Source organism: Marmota flaviventris, chromosome 12 (genome assembly GCF_047511675.1).
Source record: "Marmota flaviventris isolate mMarFla1 chromosome 12, mMarFla1.hap1, whole genome shotgun sequence".
Lineage (NCBI taxonomy): Eukaryota > Metazoa > Chordata > Mammalia > Rodentia > Sciuridae > Marmota > Marmota flaviventris.
This window is the reverse complement of record NC_092509.1, coordinates 50218798-50243465: the sequence shown is the minus strand read 5'-3', so window position 1 is coordinate 50243465 and position 24668 is coordinate 50218798. Positions and strand designations below refer to the sequence as shown.

General features: G+C 33.5%; 1 protein-coding gene across 1 annotated transcript in view; it reads right to left on the bottom strand.

Annotated features, from left to right (window-relative positions):
- Fmn2 (formin 2) overlaps window positions 1-24668 on the bottom strand; it is a 371367-nt gene that overhangs the window by 120199 nt on the left and 226500 nt on the right. Inside the window, exons 8-11 of the mRNA XM_071619722.1 lie at window positions 24421-24550; window positions 23227-23373; window positions 20177-20236; window positions 19900-20020 (exon numbers count right to left, since the gene is read on the bottom strand). Of these exons, the coding sequence (XP_071475823.1) occupies window positions 19900-20020; window positions 20177-20236; window positions 23227-23373; window positions 24421-24550 (458 nt within the window). The remainder of the gene's footprint in view (window positions 1-19899; window positions 20021-20176; window positions 20237-23226; window positions 23374-24420; window positions 24551-24668) is intronic.

The following is a 24668-nucleotide window of genomic DNA, read 5'->3' as shown; positions in this document are numbered from 1 at the left end:
TTTTGTATCTAGTGTTTGAAATACAGAAATACTAAAACCTAGAGAAGTGCTTTCAACTATGCCCGTGGTCATAAATTTCCTTAATCCAGACAATGAGTCTCCAGAGGTGGATGGCTTACAATACCACAGGCACACCAAAATCCAAATCCAAATTAACAAAGTTCTTCACTGTGAAGTAAAAGCATCACAATTATTGGTGTACAATTGTTTGTAGGGAGTTGTTTCCTTACTATTTTAGTATATTAAGAAGGAAGGATCTGTTGGATAAATACAAAAGTAGAATATCAAGTTCTAGGGTTTATATATTCTCATATGTGTGTAATGCTTACGTACTCTTACATATTCAATACAGCATATGTGTTCAATGTGATAACATATAAGGAATAAGAAAATCTATCAGAAAACTGGATCTCATTTGTAATTGTAGTCCATTCTGTTTCCCAACATGTCATCCTGGCTAGTACTTATCGTCTCCCAAATTGGTATGTGACTATGTAAATTTTTTTAAAAATTGCAAACACTACAATCTTACAAACTTGAAGGGTCATTTAGAACATTATTAAAAACAGAACAAAGATAGAGTTCTTGGAAAACTTGCATTACAGTCAAATCCAAATATTAAAAAACATTTGTTAAGAGACTGTTGGCATAACCGAGTAATTCTAATCATGTCAACTTTTGTTTAATTTAAAGACTTTTCTGAGCCAAAAAGATTCTGTATCGTGTTAAAGGGCTAATATTGGAAAGCATGTATTAGGGCTTCCAAATACAAAGAAAACCCCAGCCAGAAGAAAGGAGGAACAAAAGTCTCTCAGATATTCCCACTGGAAAATAGATTCCTGGACATTAATGCCATCCGCACAATGGCACAGTGTATGGCAGAGGAAATATTTTTTAAAAAAATGCAGGATTTCTGGCTTATTGGGGTTATCACTGCTCAATAAACCCAGAACATCACACACAATTTCCTGAAATGAACCATAATCATGAGGAATCTGGTTATTGTTTTAGGGAATTGGAATATTTCAGTGAGGTTCCTACATGTTTCCAAGTTCAATCAGTGTTAATCACAGTGTAGAGTTGGTGCTTCCAGGTTTCACTGGCATCTACAAACCTGCCTCAGCAAATATAAAGGAAGCCACAGAGCAGATACAAAGGAGAAGAAACAAGGTTGAGTAGATGAGAAAATTCCTTATTCCAAAACCAAATTGTTTCCCACTTAAGCCTGGTTTTGTAAGTTATCCTGGATTCAGTTACAGGAAAGAGAAACCACTGAAGCTACTTACAGCAGATCAATGTAGGCAGTGGGATGCTTAAAAAATAGGTCTAAGTGCAAAGAGATTTGACCCTTATTTGGTCTTCAGAAATTAGTACCAAACAAACAAAACACCCAAAATCAGAAAAGGAAAAAAACCCTGTAGCACAAGCCCAGCGAGGGAGCTGTTATCTATGTCAAAATCAGTTACATATGCTATGTGGTGGGTGTCACAGACTCAACTGTTGGTTTTAGGTTTAATCCTCACCTCCTAAATCTGCACCATGAAAGAGTCACCTTGTGTATTTATTTTGTCTCTCAGTGCTCATGAAACTAGTGATCTGGGACAGAACCTATGATTTGGGAAAACCAAATCTCTGTCTGTTACTGTTTGACAGCAGCAAACCAAATAGAAAACACAGAAGCACCAAAAATATGATGTCTGGCTTTACTACCTTCCTTTAACATGGACATGTACTGACAAAAGCAAAAATCACACACAGAAAGGAAGACACAGATTCAGAAATATTTAGGGGTTAAAATTAGCAGAGCTAGGCAACTGATGAGAATGGGAATGAGTGGTGCCTCACAAAGGTGCAAACTTCGGAAGCACCTGGGGTGTGTTTTCAGAATTCATCTGCCAGGGCTGTAGCTGAGCTATTTTGAAACTTAATGGCTAAGGTTAAGACTCATTAAAAAAGTTCACAAAGTGATTCTAATGTGCACTGAGGAGTGAAGGAAGGAGTAAAGGAAGGATGCCAATGGAGTTTAAAATTTGGGTAGCATGGAGATAGAGGAGGTAGGAGCAGAGTGACTTTCAGAGGAAAGAAAATGAACTTGGTTTTGAACTTACTGGGATCAGGATGCCAGTGGAACTTCCAGGTGTAGTTTTCCAACAAGCATAGAGGTGTGATTTTGCAGATCTGAGCAATGACAGAATAAGACCACCTGAGGCTGAAGCATGTACAGAAAGAAGGAGGGTATCAAAGCTGAATAACTGAGGAAGAACAACTTTCATGAAGAGAGAAGAGAGAGAGAGAAGGCCATGAATAAGGAGACTTATAACGAATTAATAGACGTTAACAGAAGAATCAAAAGTGAGTGGCGCTAATGAAGCTAACAGAATAATGAGTTTAAAAGAGTCAGTAAGATGCAACAGAGACATCAAATAAGATAGGGGTTGACATAAAATGTCCATTAAATTTGGCAAACAGTTACCAATAGTTTCAGTAGTACTAGGGACAAAAGACAAACTGGAATAGTGTGAGAAAGAAATGGGAAGTAATCAATCAATAAACCCAGAAGCTGACAGGAATCTGTCACCATCTTGGCTAATTAGCACAAGAATTCCAGAACTGACTGCCTAACAAAGGTGTGCTGTGAGTCATTGAAAGAACAATAAATAAATGAACACAAGTCTTTCATAACTTACAGAAAATACTCAAAACAGTCTAGTCTTGCCAATGACAGACCATTAAGAACAACTGCAAACTAAGAAAAACACAGTATTTTGGGAACATTCTATATGAACGATGGATTATAGAAAAATCAGATGCCTGACAATTAGATGTCTATTAATTAATCTCAAAATTGCTCCCTATTGCACAAATATGATGAAAGAGGACAGAGATGCCACACACATAGAAAACTCCCAATATCTTGGTTTGAAGATGGAAGTCTTGACGTTGCCACACATTGCATTTATTCTAAGTTCACTAGTTTATATCTCATGACAAAGCTAAATAAAACTGAATGCTTATGGAAGTATGTTCTTCAACAGGTGTTTCACCAGTATATCCTTCCAAAGAAGAGAATGTCAGTGAACATTATATAGACAATCTCACTCATGGGAAATCTAAAAATATTGATCTCACAGAAGTTTAGGGCAGAATGGTAGTTACTAGTGGCAGAGGAGACACGGCTACTAATCTGTAGGTAACTCAGTTACAGTCAAGAGAAATAAGTTCTGGGACATTGTTGCACAGCAGTGTGACAATAGATAAAAATGATGTACTGGGCATTCCAAAAATTATTAGAAAGAATTTTGAATGTTTTTACCATGAAGAAATGTTGGAAGAGGAAATGTATCAAAACATCACATGATACTTTTTAATATTTTTATGCATTGGTAACAAATTAAAATTATATATTTAACATGTTTTTGCTTTGCTGTTTAAGTAATCATTCCCATAAGAGAACTCTTCAACTTTTTCATCACCCTCCATATACAACTGATAATATTTTCAAACACAATGCACTTCTATGAACAATTCCAGTCTGTGGGTTATAGGTAGATAAAACATATTAGCTGTGACTTTCCAAAACATATTAGCTCTTTTGTGCCTCCGATTCTTCATTTGTAATACACAAATAACAAGAGAACCTGCCTTTTAGGGCTACTGCAAGGGATAAATATGTTAATATAGATAAAGTACTCAGAATCAGTACTTAGACAGTGAGGACGATGGAAGTTTAAACCATTATTGTTATTATCCTTGTTATTGACAGAAGTAGCAGGAAACAGAAGAGTCTGCCCTCAGAGCAAAGAGCTTGTCCCTGGAGACTAAATTTGAATCCTGGCTCTTTAACTTCCTAGTTGTGTATCACTGCCTAGTGCACAGCCTCTTTGCGAATCAGTTTCTTCGTTCATAATATGGAGAACCTAACAGTGTCTAATCCACAGGGCTGTGAAGATCAAATGATTTTATCTGTGCTTTAGCACATAGAACAGTACCTCATACATAGTTGGCATCAGTTATTAACTGTACCACCACCTCTGGTCTAGTAATACCACACAAATAGGAATCTGAGCACTTGTCTCTAAATTTCAAAAAGTACTGACAGCAAGGCTTCCTATGGTGAGAATAACATTTTTATAGAGACAACTCAGAATAAATTATATATTTATATATATAAAACATTTTTTACTGGCAGTAAAGTCTAATTGCTTACAACACATCTCATTTAAGAGACACCTTATAATTGATGGTGACACAGCATGTATAGATATTGGTGGAGGACATTGGCTGGCTTGGATGATCCCTAGTCAACTATGTCTCAGAGAGTGTGTAAAATTTAGTTTTCACTTACATCTGGCATAAGTTTAAGAGTCTAAATGCTCTAAAGCTGAGGATGCAAGTATCTCTTTAATGATGGTTTGATGGATTCTTCAGGGTGATGGGAAAGACTGGTCAGTAATAGATATCATGTAAACTTTAAAAGATGATTTAGAAGCTCTACTCTTCAAATAAGTAAAAATATTTGACTTTCTTAAGATTGTTATAGAAGGTTGTTATTCCATTATCTTAACCCATATTTAAGATGAGAGATGGGGCATCATAGAATAATCAAAATATACCAACTACAAACAAACCTGCTTATAATAGTTTACCTGTGGTAAAAAGAGTCTTCAACTATGTCCATCCCTAAAACCATACTATCCTAAAGGATTAAAAAGATGCTTAACCATCTCAATTCATAGTAGTTGAACTATGGAACCAACCTTCAACAGATGAATGGTTAAAGAAATTGTGGTATATATACATAATGGAATATTACTCAGCCTTTAAGTAGAATGAAATTGTGGAATTGCTGGTAATTTGATGGAACTGGAGACTATCAATCTAAGCAAAATAAGCCAATCCCAAAGAACCAAAGGCCAAATGTTTTCTCTGATATGTGGATGCTAATTCATAAAAAAAGATGGGGGCGTAGGGAAGATAGAGGTATTTTGGATTAGACAAAGGGGAGTGAAGGGAGGAAATGGGATATGGGGGTAGAAATGATAGCAAAATGAATGGTATTATTACCCTATGTGTATATATGATTACATGATCTGTATAAGTTTACATCATGTACAACCAGAAGAATGAGAAGTTCTACTCATCTGTGGGCTGTATGTGGACTACATTGGCAACACAGACTAATGAATAGGAGAATCTGGTATCTGGGAACTTCTAGTGGACATTTCCTCTGGCTAACTGCCCAGACACATTGTGAGCCCTACTCAAGCTCTGCCAAAGGTCCCACACAGCACCCAAGATAGGGTAACCTGCTGTAGTCACACAGTCCCTCTGAGATAGGTGTGACTGCCATGATGCCAATCACCCTGCTGACTGTAAGACATCATGAAGCAAGACTCTACTCCTGAAACCTTATCCCTGCCTTTGATGTACCCTCTTAAATAAATTAAGGGAGCCATTTTCTAATTTTCTAGCTCTAGCTCATGTGTGGACTGAACCTATCAGGGGCTCCATCTTTTGAAACTATCTTTTTGACTTTGTCTCTTATTCTTTACTAATTTTTCTAGACTTTAATTTCTTAGGTGGCTTACATCCTCCTGAGCAGGAAGAAGAACCCCCGACTGAAGCCCTGGCCACTTCCCCCAAATACTGCATCTATGTATGATGTGTCAAAATGCATTCTACTGTCATGTATAATAAATTAGAATAAATAAAGTTGGTTTTTTTTTTGTGTGTGTGTTGCTGGAAATACATTTTTTTTTAAAGTTGCTTAACCATTTAGGATTTGTACAAGTAGTTTAAAATTAAATGCCACAAATAAAATGGCATAATGTTTCATATAGAAAACAAAGTGATTTCTATAAAATTTAAAACTTTTTACAATGTATCCTATGATATAGCATGTATGAACTCATTCAAAGCAAAGCATCTGACACTTTTTTTTTAGGAGATGGCAAAATCCTGCTTAAGAGGACTATATGATAATTAATGTTTATCAACGGTACAAATGCCACTGAAATTGGTGCAGAATCTTGGTGTTACTGGCCAGTTACCTGGCTTCATATGTCCTGTCCCCTAAAATGCTATTAAGTGATACCTTGTAGTGGAACTGCTGCTACCTATCACTGCCCTAGAAACTGCTTATTGAGAAATCTATGGAGTAGTACTGTCTCTATCAGTTGTTAATATCTCCCAATGGTGATACACTGATGCTGGAACAGGAATAAGTGAGTGACATGGCAAATGTTCATCTACAAAAAGAAGTTTACTAAAGGCCCCACACAATTAGGATGTAATGACTGACATCCACCAACTGAAACAGATATACCACCACCACTGCGATTTGCTTTAGGAATCCTGTCTTGCTAGTGGGTTCCACTGTGGCATAAAATTAGTTACTGAGACTTAGTAATAAATACTTAGTAATAAAACATATTTTTCACAAGGACTAAAATGCTTACCAGGCAATTGTTTTCAGGATATAGAGAAATATCTTGTTAAGTGCTTAATATATTGAAATTCAAGACAGACCACCTCTGGGTGGAAATATTTTCTAGCTTGGACATATGAATGGAGAATTAACAAAAGCTACCTTTAAACCAAAGTGTCAGGACTCAAAAGTCTTGTCAGTTTGAATTTCTTAAATTCACAAAGAGAATGAAGGGGGAGGTATGGAAAGAACCACATAAAAGAAGGAAGAGAAACAGATGCAGGAGTAGGAAAGAATGGTAAGAATAAATTATGAGAAAATAAGTATATGAAATGTACACGGAGATGTTGAAATGCTTAAGGAGGCACCATCTAGTCTCTCATTCAAAGGAACAATAAGTGTCAGAAAGAAATGGAACCAAGTCAAGGACTTATTAGGGGATTTATGGATTTAGAGTTTGGGAAAGCTTCAAAGTCTACTAAACATATCTTGAAAGGAAAAAAGAATAGTAACTCTTGACATGTTTAAATCTATTTGAGGAATTCAAAGCAATTCATCAACACAGTTGTAATAATCTCTAACATTTCCCTCCCAGTAAGAGGAGATTTATATAGAAAGTGAACAAATGCTGTAGGACTCTTCTGAATTAATAACTAGAATCTAGACATCATTTAATATTCTATTAAGTTACATGAGGAAATGGAAAGGATTTTTGTAAGATCAAATGAAGAAGCTGCATACCTTGAGAGTCTAGACATTGACTCTACATTGAAAATGGTAGAACTTGATTTGAACTGTGTATTTACTGCTGACTACCTGGGGACTTGGATAAATTCCTGAATCTTGCTAATCCTGCTTATTTCATCTGCAACGCAAAGAAAGCAAAGGGTGCACCCAAAAGATTTGGTGGGAGGGCTAATGTGTTTTTGCTTTTTGGGGGTGTGTGTACCTGGGAATGAACTCAGGGGTACTCAACCACTGAGTCATATCCTCAGCCCTATTTTATATTTTATTTAAAGACAAGGTCTCACTGAATGCTTATCTCCTCACAGTTGCTGAGGCTGGCTTTGAACTGGAGATCCTCCTGCCTCAAGTCTCCTGAATCACTGGGATTATAGGCATGTGCCACCCTGCCTGGCCTAATGTGTTTTTAGAGTGTCTTAATACATGGTGTCATTTTTGTTCTACTTGCATTAATTAGAAATGGCACTAACTTCTGTGAAGTTCCAACTTTGGGAACACAGTAGAAAAATTTTAGGTGTCCTTGGTAAATTAGTGAGCTTATCAGAAATCATGAATTCCAACAGACATACATGCAAGGTTGTATGCTTTGTGTCACAAAGCCCACTTTCAGCACAGAAAGGTGGCAAAAGCTTGAAAATGACAAAGAATCATGAGGATAACCAAGTCAACAACATAGTATCTATTATCAAAAGCAAACAAGATGGGGGGATTTACAAGCAGAAATGTTCTATCAAGCAGGTAAAATAACATTTCTACTGCACTAGATACTGGTCTGAATCTTCCATGAGTCCTGTTCTGATTTTTTTTTTTTTTTCTTCTCTGAGTTTTGGAAATGAATATAATCATTTATGGGGATCTCTCAAAAGCTATGGAGAACCAAAGTTGGGAGAAAACAGAAAGAAATGCTTGCCTGGAAAAGGGTATAGTACGGCTTAAATGTCTCCAAAAATTATAAATCTTTTCTATTTATTCTTAACTTTAGAGCTGTAAGAGGAAAAAATGGGATCACTTTAGAATAACATAAATAAACATTTTTAAAATGAAAGAGTCAAATAAGAAATGTCAGTTATAAAGATTTATTGTATTTTAGCTTTAAAACTACCTTACTATATTAGGGCCTCTATTAAAATCATGTGATTTTTTTTTTGAACTTCACTCTGAACTAATATAAATAGTGACCAAATTAATGGATTCTGTTTCTCTCAGTACTCAATAGCGTTCTGGCACTGGTATTTAATATTAGTTTTACTATATGTTTATAAATAATATTTGTTTGAATTATTAACAAGAACATATGGCAGTTTTTCAGACTTTTTCCCAAGAATGGTTTTATATTATTAACACCACAAATCTACAAACATGCAGTCTTCTTAAACATACTTTGTTCTTTTAATAAAATTTCTTATGTTCTTGAATTATATTTACTTTTCAATTTGGTAAATTATATAATCCTTCATAAGAATAGAGAAGTCTCAGCTATCTGTAACCCAGTTTACTAAATTTCAAACCTAAATCAAATATATTCCTATTTTCCTTTCTTCTTAAATTATTAAAAATTCCTATATATAAAGGAATGTATAACACACAGAAGACACAAGTTCAAATGTATACCTATGTACTCAATTTCTAAGAAACAGAACATAACCAATTTGGAAGGGACCACTGTGTTCCTCAATGTCATTCTTCCTCAGGCCCCCAAATTTTATGTTTCTCATCTCCCATAATCCCTAAACAACTAATTATTATAAAGATAGATAGAGATATCCATATATACACTTTAAAGACTGAAATCATACTATTTATATTTTTCTTATATCCTCCTTTTTTCAAGATGGTATTAATAAGATCTATACATATTTTTTTAGAGAGAGAGAAAGAGAGAGAATTTTTTTAATATTTATTTTTTAGTTTTTGGCGGATACAACATCTTTGCTTGTATGTGGTGCTGAGGATCGAACCCGGGCTGCACGCATGCCAGGCGAGCGTGCTACTGCTCGAGCCACATCCCCAGCCCAAGATTTATACATTTTAATGCAAGCAAATACAGTTTGATCAGCTGCACTGTTCTTTGGAAGAAGATATCATAATTTATATTTCAACATATATGTATATCTGGGAGCCCAATACTGGGTCAGAGAAAATGGCCACACTAGACTTAATGAGATTTTGTCAAATATTTTCCCAGGAGATTGCATTGATTTATATTTTTTCATTAGTGTAAAAGAGTTCTTACTAGTCTACATCTTTGACAGTATTTCACATTCTCTGACTTTAAATATTTTTTAAAAGAATGCTAATCATTAGTGTTTCCTAAGATGAAATTCTCAGTATAATTTGAAAAGTCATTCACACATTCACACACTTAACATGTTTTCAGGCATCTCTACAAATCACTATTATGTAGCTACCACTGTGTTTTCATTAGTATTCTTCCACAGAAGTTCATCAGAGAGCATCACTGGTAGAATAGGTACATTTTAGCTGTTTCTAAATTTTAGCCAACATTCATTCAGAAGGATTAGTAAGAGTTGGCCAGTTAAAAATGGGAAAGGAAATGATTCTAGGACCTCAGTCTAGAGAGAATAAAACATTCTCATGGAGATTACTGTCCATGAAACTAAGCCCATGATTAACATGTGCCATATATGTACACATGTACTAAGTTCCTGTAGAAAACAGAATCTCATGGATTTGAATTAATTTGGCTATGACACAAAAAGAAAAATATTTTGCAAAGTACACATTATAACAAAATACTAATAATTTATAAAACAAATCTTAACTCAAAATATCACAGAACTAATCACCTTTAATCAGCTGTGGTTTTCACAAGATGACTGGGTCAGAAAATCAAGTGATCAGTAACAAAAGAGAAAGCATAATATTATTTTTTCCAAGTATGAATATAGGTAAAAAATTTTAGAATAATCAACGACTTGATTTTTCTTCTAATAAAGTCTCCCTTTCACTAGCAAAATCACTGCAAGTAATGGAGGTTCAAGACATTAATTGTAGGAAAAGTCAAAAGTTTCTGAAAAAAAAGTTTATTTGAATTAAGTTCATATACATTTTGTGAGGAAGGAGTGAAGAGAAATACTTGCAACTCAATTTAAAAAAATTACAAATGAAAATATTGGTTTCAAAGCTTATGGAAAGAAATGTGAACATCTCAAACTGTAAGAAATTATAGTAACCCACATGCTATACTGACTTGAAGGAAATCATGGAAGGATACATTTTAATAAGAGGCACTTATGTATTACTTACTCAGTAAGAGTCACTTATATATTACCTATAGAAAAATTCTGAATAGCTACTTTCTATCACTTTACTGCCCCTAAAATTAGAAAGATTTCTTTAGAGCTGGGCATATAGTGCTGCATGCTTTTTATCACAGCTACTAGGGAGGCTGAGGCAGGAGGATCACTAGTTGGAGGCCAGTCTCAGCGATTTCACAAGATCCTGCCTCAAAAACAAAAACAAAACAATAAAAACAGCAAAAACAAAAAAATGGCTGGTATGTAGTTCAGTGGTAGACCACTTGTCCAGCATGTGTGAGGACCTGGGTTCAATCCCCAGTGCTGGAAAACAAACAAAAAGCCCACATTTGTTTAGTTCTTTTTTTCTCTGTCTCCCATGATGGTCAAAATCACTTTCATCTTTTATTTGAGTTCCTTCTTAACTTGTTTCCCAAATTCTATGCTTATCAGAGCAGCATTTTCAATACATAAATCATATCACTCCAATTCCCTAAATAGGATCCTCCAGTGGGTAGATAGTGCATTGAGTAAAATGTAAACTCTTTACAAAAAACATATAAACTTGTAGAGCCTTCATGATTAGAAAACATTCTCTCATCTCATGCTTACCGTGTTTCAAGAATACTAGGGCACATAGATACTTTTTTTTTTTTTCTGTTTGAAATGCTGTCTCTTCCTTTTCCTTCCCAGCCCCTATACAGACACAGACAGACAGACAGACAGACAGACACACACACACACACTGTAACAATCTAGAGATTTTCTGCCTGTCTGAGATTTCATAATCTGGACCCTAAAGATCTCTAAGGCTTTATATTTCCCTGTACTCCTGCACTGGTCAGTATATTTGGGACTACATGAAATGCCAATAAGCACTAAGTTAAGGCACTGATTCACCTATTCAAATTTTTTTTCCTATTTTCTTGTGTGTGTGTGTTGAATGGATAAATTGATTAATGAAAATCAAGTTTCGGGCTGAAGTTGTGGCTCAGTGGTAGAGTGCTCACCTGGCACATGTGAGGCACTGGGTTTGATCCTCAGAACCAGGTAAAAATAAATACAGTAAAGGCACTGTGCCCATCTACATCTAAAAGAAATTTCTAAAAAAAATCAAGTTTCATAAATTTGTGCTTCTTTTAGAAAAACAATTTAAATGGTGACAAATCAGAATTAAATTTTTTTTAAATATTTATTTTTTAGGTAAACACAATATCTTTATTTTATTTTTATGTGGTGCTGAGAATCGAACCCAGTGCCTCACGCATGCTAGGCGAATGCTCTACCACTTGAGCCACATCCCCAGGCCCAGAATTAAAAATTTTTAATGGGAAAACAATCTTATGTAAATTGCCTACACTATTATACAAAAAGTATTTCTTTTACTTAATTTGTTTTAATTAGTTAATACATGACAATAGAATGTGTTTTGATACATTGTTTCATAAATGGAGCACAACTTTTCATTCCTCTGGTTGTACATGGTGCAGAGTCATTCCGGTAGTGTAATCATACATGTATATAAGGTAATAATGTCCATCTTATTCCGTCGTCCTTCCTATCACCACACTTCCTCCCCTCCCTTCACTTCCTTCTTCATAATCCAAAGTTTCAAATGTCTTTCCAAAAATTTTTTTATTTGGTAGTCATACATTATGACTCAATACTTTTTTTTTTTTTTTTGATACTTCAGGTAAAAGGGTGCTTTACTGCCACAACCCCAGACTTAATATTTGAGTGAGCAACAGGGTTTCTCTAAGTTCCTTGGGGCCTCACTAAGTTGCTGAAGCTGGCTTTGAACTCATAAACTTCCTGCCTCATTCTCCCTAGATGCTGGGATTACAGGCATGCACTACCAAGATTCAATTCTAATGGCAATATATAACTCAAGCCTTCCCAAACCAATTAGCTAGAATCAGACTTACCTTCCAATCTGCTTTTTTTTTTCCTATTTTCTGAATGTTATAACTGTAGTACAGTACAATTATGTTTGTATATTTGGCTTCTCAACTATGAATGTGGTGAATAATTTAAATACAGGGCCATTTATCATTTATCTTTTCCCTCCAGGCATCAAGAAAAATATCTTGGCAATAAATTCAATAAATACCAGTTCTGAGTTCAATTGGCTTTAAGGAGAACATATTTGGATAAACTTTGTTGACTTAAGCAGAATCAGGCTCCCTACATTATAGTCATGCTTGATATATACTTGATAATTCCAACAAAGAATATTGCATGCAGTGAAAATATAGCTATATTTTATTAAATAAGAATATAAGAATAATGACATTTTGAGAAATATGTTATACACACATATGTTGGTTTTACATATATCAAAGATGGAGTCATATAAAAATGCCATATAAAAAAAAGAAAGAATAAAACTCAACAACTAATGTCTGATTCTGTTAGCATCCCTTGTACTCTTTTATATACCATATCTGAACAACATTGTAATTTCAAATATTCTGGTTCCTACCTATATCCTAGTTGAAGTATTTCTTAACAGGGATTTTTTTTTACATTATATATTTCTTTTTTAAAATTTTTAAAAATTAGTTATTGATGGACCTTTATTTATTTATTTCTTTATATGTGGTGCTAAGAATCAAACCCAGTGCTTCACACATGCTAGGCAAGCACTCTACCACTGAGCCACAACCCCAGCCCACATTGTATATTTCTTATGCTGAGGATGCTCCTGATTTTTGTAGGAATAGTCTAGACAATAAAAAAGTCCACAGGACTCATTGTTAGTAGGTGAGGCACACTGAATCAAAACATGAATGTATAAAAGCATGCTGAAATGGTTTGTGTGAAAAGATGGATTATTATGAAAAAAAGTCAAAGCCTGACCCACCTTGAAACATTTATAATGTCATAAAATAATTGTGAGCATCTCAATCCTTGTCTAAAATCAAAACCATTGGCTATTGATTCCTTTACATCCGCATTCCTTTCTGTAGGGTTTAGCCTGCCTCCAGATATCCAAGCTATAATTAAAGTCATCTTGTACCCTCCCTTTCCACTCTGTGTTATTACCAAATCCAGACACAATGTGTTTTCAAACACTCACAAATTTCTTTCTGCTCTTCATTCCTACCACAAAGACCTAACTTATACTCTCAACATCTCTGACTGGCTAGGCAACGTCTCTAAACTATCATTCCCAAGTTCCTCAGGATAGCCTTTCAAAAATACAGGTATGAGTGTATACATCATTGTGAAAGTAAATATTCCTATGGCTAAGTAATGAATACAGAATCAAGTTCAAAGGCCCTTACAAAGATGACTGGACATCTTCCCATTCCACTTTGTTGAGTGCCCTGTGCTTTAGTTATGTGAAACTTTATCATCCATTTGTTGTCACTTTGTAAATTCAGTTACTGAGTCAAGAACACATGAGGCAGGTGCTAAGAGCTAAGAACACTCAACATTGAACCCTCCCTGAAGAGTTCCATGCTGTCAAACATTAAACGAAGTGACAATATCTAATTAATACAAATTTTAAATATTAACTACTATACTTATATATTATAAATGTAAATATATTTTATATAATATGTATAATATATAAATCTATTTTATTTATTATAAAATATATTAAATATAAATTTTATATTGTATACTGGTTATTTATATCACCATTGTTTTATGTTACTCTATGTATATGATGAGATAGCTCAAATACTTTGATTTCTCATTTTCTATTAACTTAATAAATATCATATCATTATAGTTAAGGACTATAATGACTCAAATTTCTTGCTGCTCTAAATATCATAAATTTTATTATTTATTAAGAAGCCATCTACCCTTAAAATTAATTATTATCTTTCTATAAGAATTTTGTTAATATTAATAGCCTGAAAAAATGTTCATTCCCTCGGATACAGTACACATAAATCTGAGAATCTACATTAAGGAAACATCCAGAGATATAATTTTTTTTTAAAAGACTATGAATAGGATGTTCCACAGAACATAAATTTAAGAGTAATGAAAACTGGAAAGAGTAATTCACTACAAGAATCAAATTACTCACTAAATTAAGGCACAATCATGAGATGGATTATTATGAAACCAACCTAAATGTTTTTTGGAATATATTAAATGGCATGGGAAAATGTTTCTGCTACAATTTTCAGTGAGAAAAAATGTAAGATATAAAAGTGAATACAGACATCCAGTAAATGGAATGAGGAATTCATGGACTGAGTTTTCCCTCTTTTGAAAACAAATAGCAATGAAAGATAACATAAAAAGAGGAAACTAAACAGACATGATGTGTTCTCAAAAATGTAAATATTTCCTTGGATCAAAAATAGTACAGAAACCCAAGTTAATAAATAGGATTGAAGTAAGAAGACTCTGGACTGTGAACATGGAAGGGAAAGTGAGAGCTGAGCTTCTGGGGAGCCTGTGGTAGCGAGAGCACACACAGGGGCAATAGAACCAGCCTAACTACTGGAAACCCAGCTCTATGCATGGGCTCAACAAAGAAAGAAATGTAATTTTTAGTCAACTAAATGGACAAATAGTGTAACATTCACTAGCCTGTTTAGAAAGAATACTACTTGAGAAGGGGAAAAATCACATGTGTCAACTGTAGTATGATAATGGATTAAGTATATTCATAAAGGTGATCACCTATTAATTATAATATAGTAGTAATTTCTAAGGAATTGACAGTACTAAAAGTCTGGAAAAACATGAAAAGAAAAATGGAAGGAGCTCAATTATTAGTTGGAATGTTCTAAAACTCTTATTTGGAAAGATAAATACATGATATAATATCATGTTATAAAATTGTGTAATTAAGAAAATATGTTAATATTTATAGTGAACCAACAAATTAAATAGAAATACTATACATGGCTTCCAAAATTTTATTGAAATAGGCAAGGAGAGAATAGTGAAAAATGTATCAAGACAACATACAACCCATAAAGAAAACAGAATGCAAATATAAGTAATTTAAACTCTCCTGCTATAGAGAATATCAAATGAGCAAAAATTATATATATCATGGCCCAACTGTATAATTTATGCACCTGCAATAAAAACACCAGACAGAAACATACCAAAATATATTATTTATCATTGGACTGTAGGAGTAAAGATAAATATATTTTCTTCTTTATATTTTTCAGTGTTGTCTAAAGTTCCCATCATAAACTAATGCAAATTTTAAAATCATAATAAAAATTTATTTTTAAGTGGTTATAACTCAATAGTAAAGAATGTGATTACTATATGCAAGGCTCTGAGGTTTAATCCCTACGAATCACACAAACAGTTTTCTAAATTCTTATTTTTTTCTTCTCTCAAAAATAAGGAAGAAAAGAAAATATTAGCAATTTACCATTTTAAATGCAATATCTACAAACTAACAATTTTAATAATACAAGTATGTTTAAATACTGTTTTTCTCTGTATGCCTCTGGACACAGAAATTGCTTCAATCTGATGATTCAGTTAATGAATTTTAAACAATTTTTCAAGCTAGGTAATAGAGGCAGGATGGTAGGGAGAGGGAGAAGATGGAAAGAGGGAAATAAAAAGACCTAGGGATGTAGCACAGGGATAGATAGCCCCTGGGTTTAATCCCCAGAAAATACATACACACACGCATGCTCACACACACACACACAATTAAATTTAAAAAGAGGATAATTTATAAAGCATTTATTCCAAGAAGGGGGAGCAGGTCCAGGAGATGGGGGTGGGGGTGAGGGAGAGAGAGAAACAATATGCATAAAAACATTCTTGCAGCAAAACATTAACTGGTAACTTAATTACTCAATACTATGTGCATGTTGAGTTGATTTAAGTCACATGGCAAGTGCCACAATTCTTAACCCCCAAAGGCACTGCAACAGAAGCCATCATTTGGCCTGACCATATTAAAAAAAAAAGCTGCTGATAGCCAGAAGAGATCAAAAGCAGATCAGATTGCTTTACAAGCTACATGTCACTGAGTTCAGAAAACCAGGAAGCACCCTGAGGAGCTCTGGAAATCTTAGAAATAAGTGGATGTTTCATAAAATGTCAGAATGAGATTCAGTTGTCTTATTAAAATATCTAAGCTACAATACATTGTTTCTAAGCTTTTCCTGAGAAATAAAAATCAAGTCTCTAAACAGAAACAGAATGATAGTGCCAGTAGATGAGTGACTTCACTAATCACATCTTATGATAAATAGTTGATATTTACTATATAAAAAGTTTTGGAATACATGCTTTATAAATTATCCTCTGCTTAAATTTATTTGTTTGTTTGTTTTGGTGTGTGTGTGTGTGTGTGTGTGTGTGTTTTCTGGGGATTAAACCCAGGGGCTATCTATCCCTGGGCTACATCCCTAGGTCTTTTTATTTCATTTTTTTATTTAGAGGCAGGGTCATACTAAGTTGCCCAGGCTGACCTTAAACTTGTGATCCTCCTGCCTGAGCCTACAGAGTTGCTGGAATTATAGTGTGTGCTCAGCCATTACCCCATTTTCTAAACCTACTTAAAAACAAATTGCCTCTAAAAATATGGTCAGGCTGTTTAAGTAAATTCTTTAATATGATCATTTAAAATAATAACTTTTGATAGGCTACATTGGTCAAATGATGTGAATGGCTTTATTCCTGATAAATACTAATTTTCCAGAAATTAGATTTAAATTTTGTTTCACAAAATTTCCTTCCTCACGTCTTCAAACATCTTATCTTCTATTAAAAGACCTGAATTTTTGAAAAGCAAAACATGAAGTAAATTATGATTTTTGTCATTTTTAATTCTCAGAGTTTGACAGCCTGGTAAATAGCTCTCCAAGCTGATCTCATTTTAAAAGAACAGTAATATATGATTACATTACTTCACAAACTAAAGTTTCATTTCCCCTCCTTCACTGAAAGCTCTTCAGAGGCAAGTGCATGCTTCTGTTATTAACACAGAACCAGGACTGCATTTCTCAAAATGTGTTCTACCAACTGCAGAACCTACCACACATTCTATGAAAAAAGTGCTCTGTGGTCAAATGAATTGGAGAACTACTGCAAACCCTTCTTTTGGAGAATACTGTGGATTCCTTTCAAATTTAACATAATCCAGCAGTTTTTATAGTCATTTGGTCATGAATTTCCCACTTCTGTGGCAACCTATGGGCAAGTGGGAGAGATACTGAGCTATCAAATGTTATAGTTGGTAATGAAGTGTATGGGAGTTTCAATTTCCTCATTTCTCTACATAAAGTATAAACCCTCATGGTTAAAATCATCTCCTTAATCTTCTGAGGCAATTAAAAATTGCTAAGATGCTCCTTCAATATTTTGTCTTCTGTAGCTACCACATTGTTAAAGAAAGCACAAAAGGAAATGGTATTCAGTGGCACTGGGCTGCTCATCTTTCTGAAATCAATCATCTAGGGTTATTAGCACTTTCAGGTTAGCTCCAGGTCTCGTGAGAACTTTCCAAATGTTCAGGATTACATGCGTATTTAATACCTGTAGAAAGAAGGCATGTAGATACTAAAAGAAAATGGGGTATTCCAAAGGGAGGTACCAACGGAAGCAACAATACAACCCCTGGGAATAAATAAAATCATTATTCCTCTCATCCATCAAATTACTGCAAAAGTTACATCCTATCTTGCAAGACTGACTTGTTGATCAGAGTATGGAATATTTTCTGTATCCCCAGAAACGCCCTATCACCACATCAGTGTATATGTGTGTGTGTGTGTGTAAAATTTCATAAGTAAGTCTATCTAATATCCATCATAATTTTGAAGCATGATAAATTGGATAAATTCTATAGAAAGAAAGGTTTTGTTTTCTATCAGTTTAAGAATTTACTCTTTTGGGGGTGGGAGGTACTAGGGATTGAACCCAAGGGTACTTTAACACTGAGCTACATCTATTCCCTTATGTCTTTTAAATTTTGACACAGGGTCTCACTAAATTGCTTTAGAGCCTCTCTAAATTATTGAGACTTACTTGGAAACTGCTGTAATTCTCCTTCAGCCTCCTAAGTCACTGAGATTACAGGCCCGTGCCACCACTACTGGCTTAAGAAGTCACAGTGCCATAATACTATACAAATGTAACAAATTTTAAAATCGTTGTTATTATTATAAAAATAAAGGAAGTTAAGGTAATCTTTCTTGGCTTCAATTGATGTGTACTTATATAAAAGGTTGAAGAAGGCTATGGAAGTGACAGAATTTCGGCCCTGTTCAACAACGATTGAGTCTTTGTGCACCCATAGCACTCAGCAATTGCCCAGTGTGAATTATTTTGCATACATAAGAACTATAAGCAAACTCTATGAATTTGTTATGTTAATTGAAATTTTTGTAAAAATATCTGTGACTAGAACATGATTACAGATGGGTTTCTAAAAAAAAAAAAAAATTGGAATTGAGTCTCTTAAAAATTTATGTGTCTGTTTTTGGCTCTGGACAGTGGTTACCAGGCCTCTTATTTGTGTCTTGTAATACAATATCAAATGTAAATCTCACATATATTTATTCACTCCCTTTCTATATTTAATAGCTATGAATGGCTTAAATAGATAACTGGGGCATTTTCAATGCTATAACAAGAGTAACCTTATGAAAAACAGAAAAAAGGGATCATATTCAGGAAAAAAAATTTACAAACTATTTGCTTCAGTGTAAATATTACTTTAAATTTAGAAATTTGAGGAATTTCAGACTATCTCTCTTCAAAATAACTTAGATTGAAATTGTACTGCCTCATATCCATACTGTTAAATGGGCAGAAACACAAACAACTATGAAAAAACAAAAAAACAAAGTGCCCCAAACACACCAAGTTGCTCCAATAGTAGAACACATTGAAAACATAGTAGAAGAAATATCAGAGGAGGGTAGAATGTACATAGTTAAACCGATCCACAATATAAAGGATGAGGTAAGGAGTGAAATCAGGGATATGTTTCAAGGGTGAAAGATCACTTCAATGAGATTCTGAAAAAGTTGAAATCATTCTTGATTGAAAATAAAATAGTATGCCCCTGTGTTTTGTGACCATACATATATAATAAGATACTTTGTTTCCAGGAAAGTTCACAAACCACAAAACCTTAGGCAAGTATATTAAGGAAGTGTGAGTAGGGACCATTTATCTTTTAACAATGATATAATCTGTGTCCAACCATGACATGAATATCATGCAGCAAATGCTCTTGGCTATAAAATAAAATGAGATGCAAACCTGATCCTGATTGTTATTCAAATAACCAAGATACTATTAAATATCTAAATTTTCAACTCAACTTTCTAAACAAAAAATAAATAAATAAATTGACGAAATTTTTCTACTGCCACATACCCCTAAAATTGTGTTCTATAAGGCTACAAAAGATTAATTTACTTCCCTGAAAACCATTGAGAACACTACCTTTCTCATTAAAAAAAAAGCATAAATAAAACATATAAGTTCAAAATTATAAGTTACCTTTTAAGTCTTTCTTCAGTTTTCTGAGATCTTTTTGAAAATCTTCAAACTTCATCTGTGAGGCCTGAAAAAGGTCCTGTGGTTCTGGCAGTGGAAAGACACACTGTTCTTTTCCAGCATCCTAAATAGCAAATATTACTTTTAAACAAATCAGCATTGATATAAATAAAAATTATGCAACAGCAGCAAAGGTAAAAACAAAAGCAAAACAACAAAAAGCACTGCCAAATTACCTAAAGAAAGAACAAAAAAATAATATACGTAAAAATGATCTTACCTCATCAAAATTTCGGAGATAATATGAAACAATATATGACAGAAGGCTTCTGCTATTGTCCTAGGCAGAAAGATCAAAGTAAGTAACAATATATTTTATAAATTATTAAATACATAGTATTAAATAAAACAAACTGCAGTGGACCCACAAAAATACATGACAAGATTAAAATTTTACATTTTTAATTGCCACACTAATTGTATCTAAAGAGTTATGCCTCAAGTGGAAGCAGAGCTGTTAAAGGGCAGTCATAAGTATAAATACTTTCCTATTTTTACCCTCATCAATCATAAATTTAGTTCAACTTTTATGTTATTTATTTAATAATCTTATTATGAAGTTTTGTTCATTATTTTTATGTTTTACAATTACTACCATAAATGAAATAATTAAATATTGCTAGCTTTTCTATCTAGTTGGACTGGCAGATACTACTCCAACTCTAAGTGTGACCTGGAAATAGAAAAGTATCATTTCAGGTAAATGGGAGCTTTTAAAATGTGAACACATATTATAATTTGTTATATCAGCAACTGAGATTGAGGGATTAATACTCATGCAGCTTTAAATAAGATAATGTGTGTAGTACTATATTTTTAAAAAATGTAAAATTTCTTCCCATCTAACAGTATTGAAAAACAGCTTTTCACTTCCTTTCTAGCACATTAAGAGGTATTAAATTTTAATTAACTTTTTGGTTTGCTCCAAGTTAGCAGATAATTTGAGTTTGAGAGACCAGATATGTGTGTGTGTATGTGTATGTATTTATGAATATGTGTGTATATACACATATTTTTAAAATGAAAACCTATGATACAAACTAATTTCTATGAAATGTTCAACCTGTTAAACTGAAATAAGTTTGGCCTAATTTGTCTCCATACTTGAGTGACAAAGTTGGACCCACAGTGGCCTTGCTACATAATGAACTGAAGCTTGGTTTGATGTATACACAAATTTTCACCTAACCTGAATATAAATACCCTTATAATCAAGCAACTGAGTCTCAATGATAGCTGAACTTTTATTCAATCACAGGCTGAAAGCTGCCCAAATAAGGCCATATAATGCAAATGCCAGCTGTTGTCAATCAGGTTGTTTCTGTATGTCACTTACTTTTCAGTGATTATAAACATAACCTGCACATGTGGAGGTCTGGTGCCTCCTGTACCATCTTTGGTCTGGAATGCTGCCTTGTTCTAGAACTTTTACTTCTCAAGTAAACTTTGTACATACAGTTTAATTGGATAGTTTTTCTGTTAACAGATAAAGCTATGATTTTTCCTCTGTTTATAAAAAGAGCAACCCTTCTTCATAATTGAGTTTGACATGAGATAGTAATATATCTATTAAAGGCTTCCCTAATTAAGATTTGCTTGTAAAATGATTTAAGCCACCTTTCTTCTAATTTGTAAATCAATTGAACAGCAGCTCATGCATCCATTACTGAAACATTTGTTAAAAGCCTGCTGGTAGGCATACCGAGGGTTAATTCTGAGTGATCTAAGTAATAGTTCTGTCCATGGTTACTGAGGAGTAGTTACAGTTATATTCATTTTAAAGAGAAAGACCAATTCAGGAAGACTTTGCATAGCTTTTCGGAGGGCATGTGAAATTATTTAATAGTATTTGCTTCTTGATTCAGTATTTTATTTTTATCCTAGATTATTCCATAATTATTTAAATTAATACAATTTAACTTAACAAAGAATTGAAACAAAGATGTTAACAAATACAAAAAAAAAAAAAACATAAATAATCACTATTTACCTATAATTAGGATTACCACAGTGTATTTCGGATCCATTTTGATAAACTGAATGTTGTTGATGTATTTATATTTCAATGTTATTTGAGAAAGTTGTTTCAATTTAATAAGCAGTTACTAAGAAATATTTGAAAACATGTTTAGGAAACTGATTTTTTTTAATAAATGTGATTTATTAAGTCTATACATTCCTATAAAATGTTTCTCATACATATATAATAGCATTTGAAATACATATGGTTATTTCAATAACCACCAAAATCACACACACACACACACACACACACAAAATGCCAAGAAAGAACTATGTGATAGTTAATTTTGGGAAAGTATACTGTCTGGCATTTCATAGACACTCAATGAAAGATGGTGGATAAACATATACATATACATTTGTGAATGAACGAATAAACAAAATTTTGATGAAAGAGACCAAAAAAGTCTCTTTCTTATGAGAAAGATAACAGCATTATCCAAGAAGGACAATCCATACATTTTCAGCTCTAGAAGCCAATTGTTTACTTAAACTCAGTATTTTAGAAATGTGTTCAGAATTTCCTTCATCATAATGTTCTGTGTAGTGATTCTTTTATCAGAGAAACATAACTCTTTATTTTCTAGGTTTACCAAATCAGACTTTAGTCTGTGACGCTGAACATCATCCCTAACCTTATATTTCCACTGGCACTCTTACAATCTCTTAGATATTAATTTTAAACAAACATCTGTAGAAATTTATTTAAAAAAAAACTAGATTTGCAAAGGGACTTAGACATTCCCATGCACATGAGTATGAGGAAGAAAATAATATGTAGAAAAGCAGGATCATCTTTTATATTTTATTTATGAATTGCTTCCTTCATCTTTGTTTTGCTTTCAAAATATGTTAGCTGTTGACCTCTTTTGCCTTACATGGAGAAGAATAAAATAACAAGTAGACATCTAATTCATTCAAAATGATTAGTCCTTATATTCCCAAAAGATAAATACTAGCAGACTTGGTAATGATAGACTGAAAATAATAATTACTTTTATTTAAAATATTATAGGTATCCATTAGACATAGAATTCAAAATTATTCACTTCGGGGGACATCATTATTCATGTAAATTGCAAATATCCTGTGGTTTACTTTTATCTAGCTCAGAACATAAAGGAACATTTGATCTTGGAACATAAAGAAATATTTGTTACAACTGATTTACAGTCAAACCTACTGCCAAACAAAATGTCAAATAGAGTATCCTTAATTTGCCTACATCCATTAATACAAAATACTTACACTGCTTTTGACATCTTTCAGCTTTGGGAGAATGTCTAATCCAAAGCCATCTGCCTGTCCCCGAGTTTTATTTCCACCATTCATGTAGTTGCCAAAGGCAAGAACCAAACCTAGAACCTGCATAACCCCTGGGCCATTTTTTAATGTCTGTAAAACAGGATAAAGAACAAAGTTTTTCTTAAACAAAGTTTTACTTGAAACACCAGAAATCAATGCTAACTATTAACATTATAGTAATAGTTTTGGGTCACAACCAAACTTTGTCCTTCTTCATTACTATGCATATTTTAAGAGCAGTTTCTCTGAAGTTAACTTTTAAAAGTTAAAATGCTTGTGCCCACAAGCATTCAGATAAGCTTTTGTAAGTTGAGAGATGCCAATCTAGGCCTTTTCTGTGATGTAATTGCAAAGAAAACATATATGGCTATAACGTGAACTACTACAAAATATCATCATCATCACCCTAATCGTGTCTATGTCTAAAACGATATCATATTTTTTGGCATAAATTGTGGAAAACCAAAAAGGAAAATTATAAAGGTTCATTTCCAAATGAGTATACACTCACTTCTTTCGGAACATACTTTAATTTTTCATGTCATTTCCTTTGAAAATGTCTTTAATAACGTCTCTTCACTTTTCAAAAGCATTTACCACAACTAGAACAAAATAGTACTATTGATTTTTGAAAATCAAAAAAACAATGTTAATATTGGTTATTTCTGCCAAATATTTATTCTTAATTTTCAAAGAAATTTTGATCTTCTGTTGAATCAAATGGCTGCTCTAAAACTTTTGGTTAGAATATTTATGAATAATTTGTTGAGGGGCCATTCAAAAAACAATGAAGGGAAGTAAATATGCCTTTAAGTCACAGTCACTTGGAAGTCTGCTATCTAGAGGGACCATAAGAAGTGAAAATTCAGTTTTGGCAAAAGCAGATGTACGAAAGCTCTCCGGAGGCCAGCACATACTGGCCACACTCTCGCAACGTGGTCCTGCAGCCCCTGTTTGCCAATCTGACCGTGTGCTTTGATCTTGAAGCTCAATCATAAATGTTCCCGTCTGTGGGATTGCTATCCCTCCAATTTAATGAGGACTTAGAGTAAATAAATTTTTTTTTGTAATATGAACATGACTGAACAGAATTAAATATCAGGACTCAAGCTTAGTTCTCTTTGGACCAGAACCTACCTCACATAATTTCTGTAGCAATTCCAGTTTGCGACGAATTGAGCAAATGCTTTCTGAAAACGTTGACTGGAACAGGATGCAAAAGACTCGCTCTGAAAAGTTGGGGATTAGTGACAGTTCATAAAGGAACCTAAGGAAATAAAGCCAAGTTAAGAGGAAAAATATAATTCATATAAACAGATGTTTATCCTCATCTCATCCAATTACATACTCCAGACGTTGTTTTTCCAAATGGCAAGAACCCACTG